Source organism: Piliocolobus tephrosceles, chromosome 5 (assembly GCF_002776525.5).
Source record: "Piliocolobus tephrosceles isolate RC106 chromosome 5, ASM277652v3, whole genome shotgun sequence".
Classification (NCBI taxonomy): domain Eukaryota; kingdom Metazoa; phylum Chordata; class Mammalia; order Primates; family Cercopithecidae; genus Piliocolobus; species Piliocolobus tephrosceles.
This window is the reverse complement of record NC_045438.1, coordinates 82,491,381-82,513,537: the sequence shown is the minus strand read 5'-3', so window position 1 is coordinate 82,513,537 and position 22,157 is coordinate 82,491,381. Positions and strand designations below refer to the sequence as shown.

At 47.5% G+C, this 22,157-nt stretch overlaps 2 protein-coding genes, 1 non-coding gene and 1 pseudogene across 11 annotated transcripts in view; 3 read left to right on the top strand and 1 right to left on the bottom strand.

Annotated features, from left to right (window-relative positions):
* MDN1 (midasin AAA ATPase 1) overlaps window positions 1-5,616 on the bottom strand; it is a 188,262-nt gene extending 182,646 nt beyond the window's left edge. Inside the window, exon 1 of the mRNA XM_023205283.2 lies at window positions 5,328-5,616. Within this exon, the coding sequence (XP_023061051.2) occupies window positions 5,328-5,429 (102 nt within the window). The 5' untranslated portion in view covers window positions 5,430-5,616. The remainder of the gene's footprint in view (window positions 1-5,327) is intronic.
* Window positions 406-1,153, top strand: LOC111538083 (annotated as a pseudogene).
* Window positions 5,617-8,173: 2,557 nt separating the features above from the next.
* LOC111538113 lies at window positions 8,174-8,276 on the top strand. Its single transcript, XR_002730218.1, has one exon. It is a non-coding gene; the product is annotated as a small nucleolar RNA U13 (small nucleolar RNA).
* Window positions 8,277-15,272: 6,996 nt separating this feature from the next.
* The window catches only part of CASP8AP2 (caspase 8 associated protein 2), a 46,093-nt gene continuing 39,208 nt past the window's right edge, over window positions 15,273-22,157 (top strand). For 5 of the 9 annotated variants that reach the window (XR_002730207.1, XR_002730206.1, XM_023205306.1 and 2 more), the window contains exon 1: window positions 15,283-15,460. The gene's annotated coding sequence lies outside the window, so the exon portion shown is untranslated. Of the gene's footprint in view, window positions 15,502-22,157 lie in introns of all 9 variants that reach the window. The other 4 variants (XM_023205305.2, XM_023205303.2, XM_023205304.2 and 1 more) reach the window with 4 other exon arrangements.

Below are 22,157 nucleotides of genomic sequence, written 5' to 3'. Positions count from 1 at the left end.
CAGACTTGTAGCAATTAAGATACCAATATGACAGAGAGCAAACCCTGAAAGAAGTATTTCAGGAGTATTTTAATCCCCCCTCCTTTTTTTTTTTTTTCGGTAGAGACAGAGTCTCTCTGCTATGTTGCTCAAGCTGCTCTCAAACTCCTGGGTTCAAACAATTCTCCTCCTTCAGCCTCCAACAGTGCTGTGATAACAGGCATAAGCCACCATGTCTGGCCCAAAATATACAGCTTTGACGTATTTTGAAATGGCCCTGAAAAGCTGTCTCTTTAAGTCTCATAAGAAACATTTAACATTTACAGTGCTCGGCTTCAGACAGACATTGGGGGTGTTGAGGTCTAGTGGGCAGAGAAGACTCTTGGCCAGACAGATGGCTTCTCGTGGCAGGATGCGAGGGCCTCCATGCGCTGGAGATCTCTCCAGCACCAGGAGCAGCTGCCGGACAGCAAGGAGCTGCAGCCTATGGCCAGTCATCAGGAGATCTCTGCCAGGACCCTGGGTTCTCTGTGCAGACAGTTCCAAAGGAAGCTGCTCCTAAGAGCTGTCAACCTCAACCTCTGGGCAGGCACCTCCTGGAAACCCCTAGAAACCAGAGTCAGGGCAGCAAGAGACTCCAGGTTGTAGCTCGCTCAGCTAAGAGCACCCAGCTACGTCACAGAGAATCCAGAAGTCCTGCCAAAGTAGCACCAAGTGGCTGGTGGAGACCCAGGTGAAGGCCAGGAGGAAAAAAGGGTTAAAAAAGGGAGGGCAGTGGCTCCCCAACTTGCAGCCTGAGCCAGAAGAGTATTCGGCTGTCCGGAGCTGCCCCTGACCACTCAGCCACAGACCCCCATGCATCACCACCTCTCTACCTGAACGGGCTCACATGCCCACCCTCTACGGCAGTGGAGGCAGGAGGCTGCCTTCCAGAGCCCCTGCTCCTCGACAGAGCTCCTCTGCTCTCCTAGCAAGTCTGATAGTGACCTAGAGGCTATGGGGGGCAGGAATTCAGCATCTCCAGAAGCTGTCCCAAGAGCTGGATGAAGCCATTATGGCGGAAGAGAGTGGTGAAATGACACTCTCATTCATGATTGAGGAAGTGCCCTACAGGAAACAAGCCCTGTCTGACCGCCAAAGCTTCATACCCAAGAATGTCTGTGCTTCCCCATGAGCTTCCTGGCGGAAGCTCCCAGGAGTCATCAGTACCCCTGAGCCGCTGCTAACAAAGACCTGACTAGCAAGGGGCCCAGAGTCCCCCTGTTCCAGCCACATCTGGACCCATCAGTGACTGCCTGCCACAGACTGAGCGTGTCTTGGGGAGACCTTGCAGAGGTGGGGAGACCCCCAAGGGGACTCTTGGGCTTAGAAATTCATCGTATACTTGACCTCGTGCCTGGTATTTGCTTCATCTACAATGTGAAGAGCCGGCATCAGATGTTTGAGAGCTCTGAACTGTGTACCCACGTGCTTGGTTTTTGGGGAGTCATCCACAAAGTCACTCGCCCACTGTGTTTCCAGTGCCAAGGCTCTTGGGAACACCACTCTCAGCCCTGCTTTCCCTACCAAGGCTCTGAAGGAAGGCAGAGGAGATAGATCCAGGCTTAAACCCTGGGCTCACAGGTACCTATTTATATGCTCTGGCAGAGCACTGTGGGTGTGCCAGGAGGGGTAGCCCTGTTCAAGAGCAATTCCTGCCCTTTGTAAATTATTTAAGAAACCTGCTTTGTCCTTTTATTAGAAAGAAACCAGAGAGCATTGATTTCTTATAATAAAGACTAGATAACACTGCTTTCTCATAATAAAGACTGTTTGTGGCTGGGCACAGTGGCTCACGCCTGTAATCCCAGCACTTTGGGAGGCCGAAGCTGGTGGATCACCCGAGGTCAGGAGTTCAAGACCAGCCTGGCTAACATGGTGAAACCCCATCTCTACTAAAAATACAAAAATTAGTCAGGTGCAGTGGCAGGCGCCTGTAATCCCAGCTACTCGGGAGGCTGAGGCAGGAGAACTGCTTGAACCCGGGAGGCAGAGGTTGCAGTGAGTTGCGATCGCGTCACTGCAGCCCAGCCTAGGTGTCAGAGCAAGACTTCGTCTCCGTCTGGGGGTGGGGGGGAAGGAGACTACATTTGGGAAAAAAAAAACATTTACAGGCTAGGCTTATAATCCCAGCACTTTGGGAGGCTGAGGTAAGTGGATCACTTGAGCCCAGGAGTTCCAGACCAGCCTGGACAACAGAGTAAGATCCTATCACTTTAAAAAATAATTAAAAAAAAATTTTTTAAAGAAACATTTGCAAACTATTATCTCTGAAACCTGTTACCTGGAGGCTTCATTTGCATAATGTGAACCTTGGTCTCCACAACCCTTTTTTTTTTTTACCCTCCTCAGATGGAGTCTCGCTCTGTTGCCCAGGCTGGAGTGCAGTGGTGCAATCTGGGCTCACTGCAAACTCCGCCTCCCAGGTTCCCGCCATTCTCCTGCCTCAGCCTCCAGAGTAGCTGGGACTACAGGCACCCACCACCACGCCCGGCTAATTTTTTATATTTTTAGTAGAGACGGGGTTTCACCATGTTAGCCAGGATGATCTCGATCTCCTGACCTTGTGATCCACCTGCCTTGGTCTTCCAAAGTGCGGGGATTACAGGTGTGAGCCACTGCACCTGGCCTCCACACCCCTATCTTAACCCAGACACTCCATTCTATTGATTCCAGGGATTTAAATAAACTCTCAACCGATTGCCAGTCAGCAAATCTTTGAATCCACCTGTGACTTGGAAGACCGCCCCTCTCACCCTTCAAGTTGTCCCAGCTTTCCAGATCAAACCAATGTACGTCTTACATGTACTGATTGATGTCTTAGGTCTTCCTAAAATGTATAAAACCAAGCGGTAACCCGATCACCTTGGGCGTATGTTCTCGGGATCTCCTGGGGCTGTGTCATGAGCCATGGTCACTCACACTTAGCTCAGAATAAATCTCTTAAAAAAGGCCGGGCGTGGTGGCTCAAGCCTGTAATCCCAGCACTTTGGGAGGCCGAGACGGGCGGATCACAAGGTCAGGAGATCGAGACCATCCTGGCTAACACGGTGAAACCCCGTCTCTACTAAAATACAAAAAACTAGCCGGGCGAGATGGCGGGTGCCTGTAGTCCCAGCTACTCGGGAGGCTGAGGCAGGAGAATGGCGTGAACCCGGGAGACGGAGCTTGCAGTAAGCTGAGATCCGGCCACTGCACTCCAGCCTGGGCGACAGAGCGAGACTCCATCTCAAAAAAAAAAAAAAAAAAAAAAAATCTCTTAAAAAAACAGTTTGACACTTTCCATCGACAAAACTATCACAAATTGTGAGTACATTAATCTGTTCAATAAACATTTACTGCCTACTGCATATCAGACACTATTGGACACTACAGCTACACAGTCCCCTTCTCTGGACATTCAATCAACTACTGATAGTTAGTTGAAACAAAGGTTAAGAGGAAGAAGAAAAGGTAAAGTCAGAAAAGTCTTCCTGGGGAAAACCATTTCAAAAGCAGTCTTCCAGAACAAACAAGTTAACTGAGCAGGGCACAGAAGAGAGATGCAGCCTTCTAAGGAAAGGAAATGCAAAGTCAATGAGGCAAGTAATGGCAAGGAATGACCGAGACAATAAATAACAACAGAAGTTAACAATGGGAGGTGACTCCAGTCAACAACAGTAGAGGGTAACAACCTGCGGTCATTGCAAGCAGCTTAGTGTTGCTGAAATAGCAAGCCCTGAGCAGAGACTAAACAACCAGGCTGGGGCAGGATTTCTTTCCTAATTTTGCACCACTGCCATTTACGATGAATAACAATGTTGTAGGGGGTTGTCCCATACATAACAGAATGCTTGGCGGCATCCCTGGCCTTGATGCACTAGATGCTAGTAGCGCCCCATAAGGAACAGTTGTGATAACCATAAAGGTCTCCAGATTTGTCCCTGGGAGCAAAATTGGCCCCACTCCCCAGAACAACTGGGCTGGAGATACATCAAAAAAATACTTCAGGGCAGGGCACCGTGGCTCGCGCCTGTAATACCAGCACTTTGGGAGGCTGAGGCGGGTGGATCATCTGAGGTCAGGAGTTTGAGACCAGCCTGACCCACACAGTGAAACCCTGTCTCTACTAAAAATGCAAAATATTAGCCAGGCATGGTGGCGGCGCAAGCTTGTAATCCCAGCTGCTCCGGAGGCTGAGACAGAAGAATCGCTTGAACCCGGGAGGTGGAGGTTGCAGTGAGCTGAGATGGTGGGCCATTGCACTCCAGTCAGGACGACAGAGCGGGACTCTGTCTCAAAAAAATATATATATTAATTAGCCACACCTGGGACCCAAGTACCTGGGACCATACACACTTGCTCCGTGGCTCACGCCTGTAATCCCAGCACTTTGGGAGGCCGAGGCGGGCGGATCACGAGGTCAAAAGATCGAGACCACCCTGGCCAACATGGTGAAACCCCGTCTCTACCGAAAATACAAAAATTAGCTGGGCGTGGTAGCGTGCGCCTGTAATCCCAGCTACTCGGGAGGCTGAGGCAGGAGAATCGCTTGAACCCGGGAGGCGGAGGGTGCAGTGAGCCGAGATCGCGCCACTGCACTCCAGCCTGGCAACAGAGCGAGACTCTGTATCAAAAAAAAAAAAAAAAAAAAAAAAAGAGTCTTCAACTCAGGTAGGAGTCAATGAGAAGGTTCTTAAAAGCCCGAAGACCCATTTCCCTGAAAACTCTAGTTAACCTCATAATTCGTACAGTTAGTTAGCATTCGCTGTCTTGCTTTGTCCTTCAGCTGTTTTAAGTGTTTACGAACTGTCTCCAAAAATAGATGCAAATTTCCCTCATGGCAGACATCGTAACGAATTTATCCACTTTCTCACAGCGCCACACCGTTCCTTATGCACAGCAGGAATGCAATCAATATTTGTCAGTGATTCACCCAAACTAACAGGAGTGGCTGGACTACGCACACTTAGGTAATACGTACATTTGTCAAAACGGCAGAAACGCAACCTCAATTTCAGAAAAACAAACCACATTCCTTTCGGAAGGCCACCTCTGCCACAAGCAGCCAAAGCGCATGCATAGGGGTGAGAGGCGGTGGGAAGAGTACTGGAAGGCTCCTCCAGATAAAAACAAAAGACTCCTTCCAATCGCCTCAAACACGCTCGGAAACCTCCATGACCTGCGCCAGCCCAGAGGTGGGAGCCAGCTTGACCGGAGGCCGCACCACTCTCCCCTTAAAGCGGCGAGTCTCGGCAGGGGAGCGCAGGAAGCTTACTAGTGGGGCGACCCAGTCGGTCCGGCGCTTTCCCTCTCCCTTCACGTCTTACCTGCTTGGCCAAGAACCTGCCCAACTCACTGCGGCTCTTCTCGTTCTTGGCTGCGATTAACCGCAGCGGCGCGGCTGCCACCTCCAACAAAAAGTGCTCCATGACCCACGGCCCTCACCCCGAGCGGCCACCTGCGCTCCCTACTTCGCGGCCAGCGTCCCCAAGCCGCCGAGGTCCCAGAGCCCGAGCAGCCACCAACTACGCCCCCAGGAAAGGCGTCCTCCGCTCCAGCGCGGACACCGGGAGAGCTGCACCACACGTGGGTGAGCACACGGCGTTTGACGTCATCAGCTCGGGACGGCTACGCGGCGCCCTCCCGGCCTCGGCCTCTCAGCGGCGGAAACGCCGGTGTTCGCTGTCCCGCCTTTTCCGGGAGGGAAATGGAAGCAAAAATCTAGTCGGTTTGGATGCATCAGTGATGAGGGCTCGCGAATTCAGCACGTGGCGGGACAGAGAGAAGAGTGCCTTAGGCCGGGGAGGAAAGAGAGGGGGCGTGTGATTCTCAGCCCACCGTGCCTTCCTTCTGCCTGAACACGGAAAGATCACATGTGAGAGAAAAGCTGATTCTCAGCCGGGCGCGGTGGCGCATGTCTTTATCCCAGCACTTTGGGAGGCGGAGGCGGAGGCGGGCAGATCATTTGAGATTAGCAGTTCGAGACCAGCCTGGGCAATATGGTGAAACCCCCTTCTCTACTAAAAATACAAAAATTAGCCGGGCGTGGTGGCGCGCGCCTGTAGTCCCAGCTACTCGGGAGGCTGAGGCAGGAGAATCGCTTGAACCCGGAAGGCGGAAGTTACAAAAGTTAAGCCGAGATCGTGCAACTGCACTCCAGCCGCGCGACAGAGCAGACTTTTCTGTCCCGAAAAAAGAAAAGAAAAGCTGATTCTACCCTTCTTGTTAGCGGTGGCAGTTACCCCGTGCATAGGTAGGGGTCAGCAGTAACCTTAGTTCTTGCCTCCTCAGAAGAAAGAATTCCACGAAGGGCATGAGGCAGAATGAGAGACCTAGGCAAGTTTCAGAGTAGAAAACTTTATCGGCCGGGCGCGGTGGCTCAAGCCTGTAATCCCAGCACTTTGGGAGGCCGAGGCGGGCGGATCACGAGGTCAGGAGATCGAGACCATCCTGGCTAACACGGTGAAACCCCGTCTCTACTAAAAAATACAAAAAACTAGCCGGGCGAGGTGGCGGGCGTCTGGAGTCCCAGCTACTCGGGAGGCTGAGGCAGGAGAATGGCCTAAACCCGGGAGGCGGAGCTTGCAGTGAGCTGGGATCCGGCCACTGCACTCCAGCCTGGGCGACAGAGCGAGACTCCGTCTCAAAAAAAAAAGAAAAGAAAAAGAAAAGTTTATCAAAAAGCTTTAGAACAGGACGGAAAGAAAAGGAGGAAAGTACAACTTGGAAGACGGCCAAGCAGGCGCCTTGAGAAACCAAGTGCGCAGCTTGACCTCTTGACTTGAGGTTTTATATGTTGGCATACTTTCGGGAACTTGCACTGCTTCTCCCCACTCCTGAGATCTTATTGGGAAGCTACTGATCAGTTTCAGGTGTTTTCTATTAGGAGACTGCCTTTCGCTGGCGCCGGTGAACGTTAGAGAAACAGTTAAGAACCGCCTGACCATCATTTGATTGTCGCCCAATAGTCCTGGTGTATGTGGGGTGGGGAGCGCTCGGCTGCTCTGCTCATACCTAACTAGTTAATATTCTGCCCCAGCAATTCCCCTTGTAGGACTCTAGCCTGCGGAAATCCTCACATAAGTGTGACAAAGACACCCCTTGCAGATTTCTTAATACAGTTATTGGAAGAAAATGTTCAATTGGGAATATTAAACTATGGGGTGTAAGTTATAGAATATTCTGGAAGTCATAAAAAAAATAGCGTCCATAACATTAAAAGTGCACTTGTGGGCTGGTCGCAGTGGCTCATGCCTGTAATCACAGCACGACAGGAGGCAGGCAGATCACAAGATAAGGAGTTTGAGATCAGCCTGACCAACATGGTGAAACCCCCTCTCTACTAAAAATACAAAAATTAGCCGGGCGTGGTGGCACATGCCTGTAGTCCCAGCTATTTGGGAGGCTGAGGCAGGAGAATCACTCCAACCCGGGAGGCAGAGGTTGCAGTGAGCCGAGAACGTGCCACTGCACTCCCACCTGGGCAACAGAGTGAGACTCTGTCTCAAAAAACAAAGTACAAAAATTACCCAGGCGTGGTGGCAAGCGCCTGTAATCCCAGCTACGCAGGAGACTGAGGCAGAAGAATCACTTGAACCTGGGAGGCAGAGGTTGCAGTGAGTTGAGATCCCATCATTGCACTCCAGCCTGGGCAACAGAGCGAGATTCTGTCTCAAAATAGTAAAAGAAAAATAATGATGATAAGGAAGGAATAGAGCATATGTAGTATAGATGAAATAAGGTTGACAGTGTATTAGTAATTATTGAAACCAGATATTGGGTAATAGGAGTTTATCATACTCTCCTTTCTTTTTTTTTTTTTTGAGACGGAGTCTCGCTTTGTCACCCACACTGGAGTGCAGTGACACCATCTCAGCTCACTGCAACCTCCACCTCCCGGGTTCAAGCTATTCTCCTGCCTCAACCTCCCGAGTAGCTGGGACTACAGGCATGCACCACCACACCAGCTAATTTTTTCTTTTGTATTTTCAGTAGAGACAGGGTTTCACCATGTTGGCCAGGCTTGTCTCGAACTCCTGACCTCAGGTAATCCACCCCCCTCGACATCCCAAAGTGCTGGAATTACAGAGGTAAGCCACCATGCCCAGCCTATTGTATTCTTTCTACTTTTGTGTGTGTTTGAAATTTTGCACTAAAAAAAATAGTATCTTTGATCCTTTTGTAGTTCATAAGCATGATGATTGGGTTCCACACACATGTGTAATATGTGCCTCCCTCAAACCATGTTATGACCTCAGTATATTACCTGTCTGATATAAAAATATATATATATTTTAGAAACAGGGTCTTACTCTCTCACCCAGGCTAGAGTGTACTGGTGTAATCATAGCTCAGTGTAACCTTGAACCCCTGGGCCCAAGCAATCTTCCTGAGTAGCTAGGACTACAGGAACCTGCTACCACACCCAAATTTTTTTTTTTTTTTTTTTTTTTTTTTTGAGATAGAGCCTCACTCTGTCACCCAGGCTGGAGTGAAGTGGCGATCTTGGCTTACTGCAACCTCTGCCTCCTGGGTTCAAGCAATCCTCCTGCCTCATCCTCTGGAGTCTCTGGAGTAGCTGGGATTACAGGCATGCACCACCATACCTGGCTAATTTTTTGTATTTTTTAGTAGAGACAGGGTTTCACCATGTTGGCCAGGCTGGTCTTGAACTCCTGACTTCAAGTAATCCACCCACCTCGGCCTCCCAAAGTACAGGGATTACAGGCATGCACCACCACGCCCAGCTCTTCTTTTTTTTTTTTTTTTTTAAATAGACAAGGTCTCCCTATGTTGCCCAGGCTGGTCTCCCACTCCTGGGCTCAAACAATCCTCCAGCCTTGGCCTCCCAAAGTGCTGGGATTATAGGCATGAGCCACCATGCCTGGTCTTAAATGTCTTAAGCTCTCGTAAGTCTTACGCTACTTTTTCTGCTGGCAGTGCCCACCCAACAGCCATGAAAATTAGTATTTTTGAAAAAAATTGAGTGTCATGTAAAGAGAACTTGGGTATCAACTTGTAGATGCTACCATTGACCAAAGATGATACAATCTGAGCTTTAGTAAAGATAACAATTATAATGAATCAAAACCTATTAGTTTAGCCCATGAATATATACTAATAATTTTAAACATTTGTTCCCTTTGGAGAGTAATAAGTCAATCTTGAAAGCTGATAAAGGGAGAAATTTAAAAATGTATCCTGCCTCTCATGTGAATTGCACCACTGGGTAACTAAATAGAAGATGATGACAAGTATCTCTTCCTCAGAATAGTCCACCTAATTTTTAAAAAGAATTGCCAGCACAGTGGCTCACACCTGTAATCCCAGCACTTTGGGAGGCCGAGGCAGGCGGATCACAAGGTCAGGAGGTCGAGACCATCCTGGCTAACACGGTGAAACCCCGTCTCTACTAAAAATACAAAAAATTAGCCAGGCATGGTGGTGGACGCCTGTAGTCCCTGCTGCTCAGAAGGCTGAGGCAGGAGAATAGTGTGAACCCGGGAGGCAGAGCTTGCAGTGAGCAGAGATCATGCCACTGCACTCCAGCCTGGGGAACAAAGCAAGACACCGTCTCAAAAAAAAAAAAAAAAAAAAGAATTGACAAAATTAGAATACCACTATTTTGCAATTCCCAAGTAATCCATTAATCTAAGCATTAAGTATCAATGGCTGCTAACATAGCAAAAGGGGCAAAAAAAAAAACAGACTCTAAATGGCTCTTGATGAAAGAGCATAATGCTACCTATAGTCTTACTAAAAGGGTCAAACCTCTGATCCAGCTGTCAATTTTTTTTTTTTTTTTTTGAGATGGAGTCTTGCTCTGTCGCCTAGCCTGGAAGTACAGTGGTGCAATCTCGGCTCACTGTGACCTCCAACTCCTGGGTTCAAGCAATTCTCCTGCCTCGGCCTCCCAAGTAGCTGGGATTACAGGCGTCCACCACCACACCTGGCTAATTTTTGTATTTTCAGTAGAGACAGGGTTTCACCATGTTGGACCAGGCTGGTCTCACACTCCTGGCCTCAAGTGATCTGCCAGCCTCGGCCTCCCAAAGTGCTAGGATTACAGGCTTGAGCCACTGTGCCTGGCCCCAGCTGTCAGTTTTTTAAAATGAAGAAGATAGAATATGTTAAGCTGCACCATGAATTTATAATCAGAAAAACTCAGACTGTAGAAGATTCTACAGATCAAAAGCTCAGGTTTTTAAAGACATAAATTTAAGAAAAAAGTATGGGAGGGGAAACTGTGAATTGTAAGAAATGGCAAAATGATTTAAATGTTTGTGTCCCTCTAAAATTCGTATGTTGAAGGCTTAACACCCCAGTGTGATGGTATTTGGGAGTGAGACCTTTTGGAGGTAATTAGATTTAGATGAGGTTTTGAGGACAGAGTCCTCATAATAGGATTACTGCTCTTATAATGGGAGGGGAAGACTAGAGTCCCTTCTCTCTCTGCCATGGGAGGATACACTAAGAAGGTGGCCATCAACTAAACCAGGAAGGGAGCCCTCACCAGACAATAAATCTGCTGGCTCGTTGATCTTGGATCTCCCAGCCTCCAGAACTGTAAGAAATCTTTGCTTGTTGATTACCTTAAAGAGGTTCAGAACATGCAACCCTGAAACAGACCATTTTGACATATTGATTATTTTGAGGTAAAGAAAAATCAGAACCAGCCAACTCAGTAAAACCTCTTTACCTCCCCAATTGCCTAAAATAAAGTATAAACTTACCCTTTTTTTTTTTTTTTTTTTGAGACAGAGTCTCGCTCTGTCGCCCAGGCTGGAGTGCAGTGGCCGGATCTCAGCTCACTGCAAGCTCCGCCCCCCGGGTTTACGCCATTCTCCTGCCTCAGCCTCCTGAGTAGCTGGGACTACAGGCGCCGCCACCTCGCCCGGCTAGTTTTTTGTATTTTTAGTAGAGACGGGGTTTCACCGTGTTAGCCAGGATGGTCTATGATCTCCTGACCTCGTGATCCGCCCGTCTCGGCCTCCCAAAGTGCTGGGATTACAGGCTTGAGCCACGGCGCCCGTCATTAAACTTACCCTTTTGCAAAGGAAATTTACCCTCATAAAGGAAATTTCTGTTAGTAAAGCTATCTGTACCAGGAAGAAAGCTACTCCAAGACAACTTTTTTCACTTAACAGACTGTTATCTATGTCAATAAATCCACTGAGAAAGTTTATGTTAAGAAAATCAAAAGAAACTTTAGTAAACAGTTTGCAAATTGGGGAGATGCAACCTTGCGTATAAAGCAAACATGTATTCCCAGAGAACAAAGAGAGGGGTTGTGGTTTGGGTGTTTGTTTGTTTGTTTATTTTTGAAACGGAGTCTCGCCCTGTAGCCCAGGCTGGAGTGCAATGGCGGGATGTCGGCTCGCTGCAACTTCCGCCTCCTGGGTTCAAGCGATTCTCCTGCCTCAGCCTTCCGAGTACCTGGGATTACAGGCATGCCTCACCATGCCTGGCCAATTTTGTATTTTTAGTAGAGACGGGGTTTCACCATGTTGTATTTTAGTCTACACTAAAAATACAAAAATTAGCTGGGCGTAGTGGTGTGCGCCTGTAATCCTAGCTACTGAGGAGGCTGAGGCATGAGAATCCCTTGAACCTGGGAGGCAGACATTGCCATGAGCTGCGATCATGGTACTGCACTCCAGCCTGGGGGACAGAGCTAGACTCCATCTCAAAAAAAAATTAGTTTTATTCAGTCTACAGTCTTACTAAGGACTATAGACTGAGGTCTACAGCCCATGGGCTGTCCTTCAGAGTTCAGTCAGACTGCTGCAGCACAGTATTTCAGCCCAGTGTTTATATACCTGTGGTGGAGGTTCAGTATATGCAAAATCACATTAAAGTTTCGGTGCAGGGGTACATCTAGTTATAGATTTCAGAGGCATAACCACCAACCCTATCAGACATTATCTCATGTGTAGGAAAAGGCACTATATTCCTCCTTTCCTTTTTTTTTTTTTTGAGACGGAGTCTTGCTGTGTCGCCCAGGCTGGAGTGCAGTGGCGGTCTCGGCTCACTGCAAGCTCGGCCTCCCGGGTTCACGCCATTCTCCTGCCTCAGCCTCCCCAGTAGCTGGGAGTACAGGCGCCCGCCACCATGCCCGGCTATTTTACTTTATTTTATTTTTGTATTTTTAGTAGAGACGGGGTTTCACCGTGTTAGCCAGGATGGTCTCGATCTCCTGACCTCGTGATCCGCCCTCCTCGGCCTCCCAAAGTGCTGGGATTACAGGCGTGAGCCACCTTGCCCGTCCATATTCCTCCTTTAAGGAATATAGTGACTCAGGCAAGAGATTTTGGGGGCCGTGTGCTCTATCCTGGTTTGCCTTCAAAGCCTCTTTCCAGGGAGCTGCACTTCCTCACAGAGTCAGGGGCTTTGTGAAATTAGATGGCAAGCAGAAATGAGCAAAATGGCTTCTTACCCTTTTTACTTTGTCTCACAATAATTAGAGTACTATGTTTAAATGTCACTTCAATAAATTATTTTCTCTATGGTTACATTTCTCTCTTTACAGTTTAACTTTTTCAAATAATTTTCCATTTTAGAATTTTTTTCTTTCCGATTTAATTCAGTCTTTGAATATGTGAAACAGTTACATGGTTCAAAAGTGAAAGGTTATAAAAAGGCAAACTAAAAAATTAATTAATTTAGTTTTTCTTTTTCTCACCCTGTCTTACGGTGCTGAAAACTCAACACTTTAATTGGGGCCTGGCACAGTGGCTCATACCTGTAATTCCAGTACCTTGGGAGGCCCAGGCATGAGGATCTCTTGAGCCCAGGAGTTCAAGGTCACAGTGAACTACGATTATGCTACTGCACTCCAGCCTGGGTGACTGGCAGAATGTATATCTAACACCCTCCCACACCCAACTTATTTGAGTGAATTATTAGTATGTAAATTAAATCCCAGTGAAGCTCTTATTACAAAAATTAAAGCCAGCCAGATGCAGTGGCTCACGCCTGTAATCCCAGCACTTTGGGAGGCCGAGGCAGGCAGAATACCTGAGGTCAGGAGTTTGAGACTAGCCTGGCCAACATGGTGAAACCCCGTCTCTACTAAAAATACAAAAAAATTAGCCAGGCGTGGTGGCAGGTGCCTGTAATCCCGCTACTTGGGAGGCTGAGGCAGGAGAATCACTTGAACCTGGGAGGTGGAGGTTGCAGTGAGCCAAGACCACCCCATTGCACTCCAGCCTGAGCAACAAGAACGAAACTCCATCTCAAAAAAAAAAAAAGTTAATTAATTAATTAATTATTTTTAAAAAGCCATGCACATTTGCAAATAAAAATATTTAAGTTAGGTGGAGTGGCTTATACCTGTAATTCCAGTACTTTGGAAGGCAGAGGTCAGAGGAGTGCTCGAGGTCAAGAGTTGGAGACCAGTATAGGCAACAACATGGCCAGACCCTGTCTATATTAAAAAAAAAAAAAAAAAGAACGAAAGAAAGAAATTGGCAGGTGTGGTGTTGTGTGCCTGTGGTCCCAGCTACCTGGGAGGCTGAGGTAGGAGGATTGCTTGAACCTAGGAGTTTGAGGATGCAGTGAGCTATGATCACACCACTGCACTCCAGCCGGGACAACAAACTGAGACCTTGTCTCTAAAAAAATAAGAATAAAAATAAAGCCAGGCGCGGTGGCTCACGCCTGTAATCCCAGCACTTTGGGAGGCCAAGGCGGGCGGATTACCTGAGGTCAGGAGTTTGAGACCAGCCTGCCCAACATGGCAAAACCCCATCTCTACTAAAAATACAAAAAATTAGCCGGGCATGGTGGCAGGCCCCTGTAATCCCAGCTATTTGGGAGGCTGAGGCAGGAAAATCGCATGAACCCAGGAGGTGGAGGTTGCAGTGAGCTGAGACCATGCCACTTCACTCCAGCCTGGGTGACAAGAGCGAACCTCTGTCTCAAAAAAAAAAAAAAGAATGAAAATGAATCGGTCCATATGGCAGTTAAGACTAAATGGCGTCAGGCGCAGTGACTCACACCTGTAATCCCAGCATTTTGGGAGACTGAGGCGGGAGGATTGTTTGAGCCCAGGAGTTTGTGACCAGCCTGGGCAACATAGCAAGACCCCATGTCTACAAATAATTTTAAAAATTAGCCAGGGGTGGCCAGGCGTGGGTGGCTCACGCCTGTAGTCTCAGCACTTTGGGAGGCCGAGCTGGGTGGATCACCTGAGGACAGGAGTTCGAGACCAGCCTGGTCAACATGGCGAAACCCTGTCTCTACTAAAAACACAAAGATTAGCTGGGCGTGGTAACACGTTCCTGCAGTCCCAGCCACTCGGGAGACTGAGGCAGGAGAATCACTTGAACCCGGGAGGCAGTGAGCTGAGATCGCACAATTGCATTCCAGCCTGGGCAACAAGAGTGAAACTCCATCTCAGAAAAAAACACAACCAAACAAAACAGCAGGGGTGGTGGTCGCTTACATCTGTGGTCCCAGCTACTCTGGAGACAGAAGTGGGTGGATCTGTCGAACCCTGGAGGTGGAAATTGCAGAGAGCCAAGATCGCGCCACTGCGCTCCATCCTGACCGACAAAGCGAAAAGAAAAAAACAGCTAAATGGACAACCATAAGGAAATGGGTAGGGATGAATATAGGCAGACTATAAGTAGCGAGGAAGGTGGCCTCATTTTCGCACCTATCAATGCGCAGGCTGAGCTCCTGAGGCTAGACCTACCGGCACCCCCCATTACTACAGGTTCTATAAGACAAGTCAGGTATTCCACCCTCTAACAAGCTCTTCTCTCTCCTGCCTCGCTAGACTAGTATCCCCTCCTTAAGGCTCCCAACATCCGAAGCTAAGTTGTTTGTCTGCCTATCATCCAGGAACGCATCTGAGGGCAGGGAACAAATTTATTCATCGTAATCGAGCCCAGCACTTTGTCTAGCACGCAGCTGACAGCAGAATTTTAAGAGTAAAGGATTAAACAAATGGCAGACTTCTCAAGGCTTCCTGTCTCTTTCACTAAAGAGCTTCTCTCAGGCAGGGCCCCTACCTCTACTCAGGTCAGTCACTTCTGTATTGAAGCCCCGCCCCGTCGCCTTCCCAGCCACCTTACACCCCGCCTCTTTCTCTTAAAGCCCTACGGAGATTACTGGAGTTTGGCGCCAACCGTGTTTTTTTTTTTTCCCTTCCAAAGGCGGGAACTAGTTGTGGGCGATGCGTCGTGCTTTGCGTCTGACATGATTGGCCGTAGGCACTCAGTCCCGCCTCCGTACCCTGATTGCGCTCTGGTATTGGTGGAGATGCCAGGGAGACCTCGGTGGGCAGAAAGGAACCGGGTTGTCTTGGGCCGGGCAGGGCGGGTAAGTTGCCGTAGGGGCCCGGTCCGTGAGGGACTGCTAAGGAAGAGGCTGCATGGCGCGGTAGTCCCTCGAGTGGAGGTCGGCGGCCCCTGGGAAGCCAGAGAGTCGGAGGGAGTCCATCTGGAGCGGCCAAGTAGGTCGGGGAAGGGCCGCGCCTGACGTCTGGCTGCGCAGGTAGCCACGTTCCCTCCGCCCCCAGTGCAGCTTCAGGGCTTGCTCCCTGCGTCCCTCCGTCGTCCCTCGAGAGGGTCTGGAGGGGGTCTATGGGCGGGCGCGTCCAGGAATTGTCCCTTCGGCCGCTTGTCCTGCCCTTCCCCCCCCCACCATCCAGTCTCTCTTTGGAATATACTCTTAAAAGCTTTCAGATGGAGTTCTTTGGAGAAATGGGTTTCCTGGAGTGTCAGGTGATCGTTGATGTTGATTGTTTCTGAAACGTTTATTTAGGCATCAAACCAACATGCCTAAATAAGTTTATTTTCATTTTTGCAGCGCCTAGATTCATCCCTAGCACATAGTAGGCCCTAACTCAGATGTGAATGTAGAATTCTCAGGAGCTGAGCATTTGTACTTCAGGCATCAAGTTGTCTTCGACTCTTCCGTGGTCTTTTTCCGTTCTCCACATCTCCACCAGCAAACATTTCGCCTCTCCTCGAGGCCCTTCCTCCCATCTTCCTCAGCGCCTCTTTGACTGGAGGCAGAACAGAGGCTTTCATGGCAGGGATTCTCCCATCTGCGCTCCTATCCCCGCTATGCCCTCCAATTATCTTTTCCTGGCATTCCGTTTTACAAGAGATGGTCTTCTTTCCAAAAACATTTATATTGCATTGAATATTCTTGATTTTGGCCATCTTGCTTTATAGACAGACCTGGGGTCTAATTTCAGCTCTGCCACTTACCAGCTGGTTGCCTTGTGCAATTTCTTGATCGTCTGTGTTTTCCTCATCTGTAAAATGGGAAAAAGGATAATATGGACCTCATAGAACTCTGGGGAGGATTTAAACTAAGTGAATAATGTATTTAGAACATTTAGGTTAGTACCTGGAACATAGTAAATGTGCCATATGTGATAGCTTTTGTTAGTATTTGCCCCTCACATTTTCTTCTGGGATCTTGCTGTATTAATATTAGCCTTTCCCATGAGCGTAAAAATACAGACTGTCTGTCTCCTCTGGCTTTTTCCTGTTTTTCTCTACAAATGCTTGTGTGTTTTTCTCTAAATTTTATTTTTTATCTTTTAGCGTCTACAATAAGGACACAATCTCAGTTTTGTAGTGATTTTTTTTTTTTTTTTTTTTTTTTGAGACTATAGCCCAGGCTGGAGTGCAGTGGCAAGATCTCGGCTCACTACAGGTTTGACCTCCTGGGCTCAAGCAATCCTTACCTCAGCCTTCCAGGTAGCTGGAACTACAGGTGCGCACCAGCATGCCTGGCTAATTTTTGTATTTTTCGTAGAGACTGGGTTTTGCCATGTTTCTCAGGCTGGTCTCGAACTCCTGGGCTCAAGTGCTCAGACTGCCCTCAGCCTCCTAAAATACTGGGATTACAAGTGTGAGCCACCACGCCCGGCCGCATTCTCTCAATTTTGAAAAGAAAACTTCCTTCAGACTACCTGACAAAAGGCTACGTGATCCTTCTCCTGTCTTACTTTGCTTTCACATCTGAATCTATTGGAATTATTCCAGAAAAGATTATGTATGAATAAATCTGCTTACAAACATTTTGTTTTTAGACAGTCTTACTCTGTCGCCCAGGCTGGAGTTGCAGTGGCATGATCCCAGATCACTGCAGCTTCTGCCTCTCAGGTTCAAGCAATTCTCCTGCCTCAGCCTCCCCAGTAGCTGGGATTATAAGTGTGTGCCACCATGTCTGGCTAATTTTTGTATTTTTAGTACAGATGAGGTTTCACCATGTTGGCCAGGCTGGTCTTGAACTCCTGACCTCAGGTGATCCTCCTGCCTTGGCCTCCCAATACAAACTCTTTTTCAGCATGATGGTTCTCAACTTTGAAAATTTTGCCTCTACGCTTTCACAGGTGCATCACTTCTATCGGTAGCAACTCTCATATCTTGAGATCCTCAAATGGGAGAAGGAGAGGGAAAGTGAAAAAGACCCATTTCCCAAGAGATTCTGATACATTTTTCTTCTTCCCCTCCTTCCAGGAGAATCACTGGCCTATGTGATTTCAAGAGTGTAATCTCACCTATCACTAAGGTGCTAATGAGTCCCAAATCATAATACCTACCATGCCTTTTCTGTATGACATTTCCACCTGTTAGACATCCCCCCCCACCCCGAGATGGAGTCTTGCTCTGTTGCCCAGGCTGCAGTGCAGTGGTATGATCTCAGCTCACTGCAACCTCTGCCTCCCAGGTTCAAGCAATTCTTCTGTCTCAGCCTCTGGAGTAACCGGAATTATAGGCACACGCCACCACGCCCAGCCAATTTTTGTATTTTTAGTAGAGATTGGGGTTTCACCATGTTGGCCAGGCTGGTCTCGAACTCCTGACCTCAGGTGATCCGCCAGCCTCAGCTTCCCAAAGTGTTGGGATCACAGGCATGAGCCACCACACCCGGCCTTTTTTTTTCTTTTCTTTTTGAGATGGAATCTTGCCCTGTCACCCTGGCTGGAGTGCAATGGCATGATCTCGGCTCACTGTAACCTCCGCTTCCTGGGTTCAAGCAATTCTCCTGCCTCGGCCTCCCGAGTAGTGGGATTACAGGTGCACACCACCACGCCCAGCTAATTTTTTTGTATTTTTAGTAGAGACGGGGTTTCATCATGTTGGTCAGGCTGGTCTTGAACTCCTGACCTCGTGATCCGCCTGCTTCAGCCTCCCAAAGTGCTGGGATTACAGACATAAGCCACCGCCCCCGGCCGCTGTTAGACATCTTTATCTGGATGTCCTGCAGATAACTCAACATGACTTCACTGGTTCTCCATTGCTGTTAAAGCATGACTGTCCTTGATAGCTAGAAACATGAAAATCGTCTTTAACAAACTGGGAATTTCATTAATTCAACAGATATTCTTTTATTACTTGCCATTCTGCTAGGCCTGCTGAGAGCAAGGGATACAGTGAGAGCTGGGGAACAGAACAGAGATGGTCCTAGTCTTTATGGAGAACCACTGGGTGGTCCATTGGGTGAGATGGACATTTCTCCAGGATTCCCACAAAAATGGAATCATGAACTTCAAGAAGAGGTCATGTAGGGAAAGGACACAATGGGGTAAGAGTATATAACAGAAGGCCTGACTTAGTGGGAAGAGAAGGTGGACAGGGGAGACTCAAAATGACTTAAGCAAAATATCAAAGAAGAGCTAAGTGAAAGTAGAATATTGAGGAAAGAGTATTCCCTGCAGAAGCCCCGTGGTTCTTTTTGTTGTTTTTTTTTTTCAATTTATAAATAGTTTATCCTGTTCACATTATGCAGAATTTCAATGTCACTTATCCACAACGTTAGTACAGTAACAGAAACACAAAGGAGAAAAATGGAGGGTGGGGGGAGGTTCATAGTGTGGCCTGGCATAGTCTAAAGGCTCTCTCCTGTAGTATGCATCTCCTGCAGGCAAGTATTAATATCACTTCATTGTTTGAAGGAGAGTACACTATCCAGGATTCATTTATTGTTCAGGTGTCTTTTCCAAAATATGAGAAAACAGGAGTGATTCAATAATGAATATCTGCAATTCAAACCAATTTAACTACAGGTCAAGGATGTCTTTCTTATCTACTATCACAAACATCCCAGTTGCCTCCATCTAAAAATTTGTTTTAAAAGTTAAGACACAATTAGTTATACCTTATTAATTCACTCAAAAGCGAAAAAAAAAAATGTACCACTCAGCATACAAAAGTTACACATTGGAAGTGTATATATAGGGCCGGGTGCGGTAGTGCATACCTGTGATCCCAGCACTTTGGGAGGCTGAGACAGGTGGATCATGAGGTCAGGAGTTCAAGACCAGCCTGGTCAAGATGGTGAAACCCCGTCTCTACTAAAAATACAAAAAATTACCTGGGCGCAGCAGCAGGTGCCTGTGATCCCAGCTACTCGGGAGGCTGAGGCAGGATAATCACTTGAACTTGGAGGGCAGAGGTTGCAGTGAGCAGAGATTGTGCGACTGCACTCCAGTCTGAGTGACACAGTGAGACTCAAAAAAAAAAAAAGTGTATATATTATATATTTCCTTTGTTTTTTGAGACGGAGTCTCTCTTCGTTGTCTAGGCTGGAGTTAAGTGGCGTGATCTCGGCTCACTGCAACCTCCTCCTTTCAGGTTCAACTGATTCTTCTGCCTCAGCCTCCCAAGTAGCTGAGATTACAGTTGTGAGCCACCATGTCTGGCCAATTTTTGTATTTTTAGTAGAGATGGTGTTTCACCATGTTGGCCAGGCTGGTTTCGAACTCCTGAACAAAGGTGATCTGCCTGCCTCGGCTTTCCAAAGTGCTGGGATTACAGGCTTGAGCCACTGTGTCTGGCCTCAGAATTTGTTTTTTATCCTGAAATCAGCAGGAAGCACTGAACGGGTTTTGTTTTCTTTTGTTTTTTTGAGACGAAGTGCCCTGTCTCCCAGACTGGAGTATAGTGGCACGATCTGTGCTAATTGCAGCCTCCCCCTCCCAGCTTCCAGAAATTCCCCTGCCTCAGCCTTCCAGGTAGCTGGGATTACAGGCATGCGCCACTACGCCTGGCTAATTTTTGTATTTTAGTAGAGATGATGTTTCATCATGTTAGCCAGGCTGATCGCAAACTCCTGACCTCTGGTGATCTCCTGACCTCAGGTGATCGCCCGCCTCGGTCTCCCAAAGTGCTAGGATTACAGGCGTGAGCCACTGCACCCAGCCTAGGCACTGAAGGGTTTAAGCAGAGTTGGGAACACGATCATGTTTACATTTCGAAAATAACTCATACTGAGGTTTGAAGAACAATTTGAAATGGGGGAAGACTGGCCATATGAATACACTTTCCATTAAATCTTGTTGACTACCTCTCAGATCTGTTTTTAGTGTTTTGTGGGTTTTTTGGTTTTGTTTTGTTTTGAGACAGTCTCGCTCTTTGACCCAGGCTGGAGTGCAGCAGTGCAGTCACAGCTCACTGCAGCCTCCGGAAGCATATGCCACCACACCCAGCTAACTTTTCTATTTTTTGTTGATACAGAGTCTCACTGTGTTGCCCAGGCTGGTCTTGAACAAGCAATCCTCCTGCCTCAGCCTCCCAAAATGGTGGAATTACAGGCATGAACCACCGTGCCCAGCCAAGATCTGTTTCTTATTTTTATTTCCACTACTAAGAACTTAGAGTGACACCTCTTTGTCTTCTGCCTTGTTTTGGTAGCCTTTTATATCTCCCTTCCCACTCGTATTTTCCAGACTCTTACCAGAGTTAAACTTCTAAGATGCAGATTTGATCATTATATTCCCCTGCTTTAAAAACCTTCACTGGTTCCCCCATTCCCTTCTAGATGGAATCCAAGTATCTTAATCACGTAATACATCCCCTGACTTTTTTTTTTTTTTTTTGAGAGAGCGTCTCACTGTCATCCAGGCTGGAGTGCAGTAGCACGATCTTGGCTCACTGCAACCTCCGAGCCTGTGACTTTCTACACTTTATTCTTACATTCTGATCTTGCCTTCACATGTTCTGTTTTGTGGGTGTTCACACCCATACTTGATTGTGAACTTATAGATAGATGTCGTGAGGAACAGATGTGGGGAGATCGTGTCAAGAAGTGTTTGCAAACATGAGCCTAATTTAATTGAACCTTGGGATTTTGGAGACCTTGAGACAGTAAATAACGGAGCTAGAATGATAGGCGTCAGTCTATATCAGGATAAGGAAGTTTTTTTTTTTTGAAATGGAGTCTCACTCTGTGGCACGACCTCGGCTCACTGTGACCTCCTCCTCCTGGGTTCAAGCAGTTCTTCTGCCTCAGCCTCCTGAGTAGGTAGGACTACAGACACGCACCACCACACCCACCTAATTTTTTTTGTATTTTTAATAGAGACGGGGTTTCACCATGTTGGCCAGGATGGTCTCGATCTCTTGACCTCATAATCCGCTTGCCTAGGCCTCCCAGAGTGCTGGGATTATAGGCATGCGCCACTGTGCCCAACCAGGATAAGGACTTTGTACTTTATTTATTAGAAATTGGGAAGTAAAGGAAAGTTTTTGAGCAGGATTGCGGTAGAACTAACCCAGTAGTTGTGCGTAGCATGTATTTGGAGTGGGGAAATAATTAGGTAGCTATAGTGGGGGCCTGAAACAAATCGAAATGGCAAGAATGGGGATAAATAGGAGAAACATTTCAGAGGTAGCATCAGTAGATCAGCAGTCTGTTAGGGAATGTTAGTACAACTCCAAGAAATAGAGAAATCAGGAAGTGAGCAGATATGGATGGAAAGATGATCTCTTGTTTTGGACTTGGTGAGTTTCTACCTACAGGAATGTGTTTATTAATGTTAGCATTTTTTTGTTTGTTTTGAGACGGGGTCTCATTCTGTCACTCAGGCTGCAGTGCAGTGACTTGATGTTGGCTCACAGCAATCTCTGCTTCCTGGGTGTGCTTAAGCAATCCTCCCACCTCAGCCTCCTAAGTATGGTTGGGACCATAGGCATGTGTCACCACGCCTGGCTAATTTTTGTATTTTTTGTAGAGATGAGATTTCACCATGTTGCCCAGGCTGGTCTCAAACTCCTGGCCTGAAGTGATGCACCCACCTCGGCCTCCCCTCAAAGTGCTGGGATTACAGGTGTGAACCACTGTACCCTGGCACCCAGCCACTTATTTATTTATTTATTTATTTATTTATTTATTTATTTATTTATTTA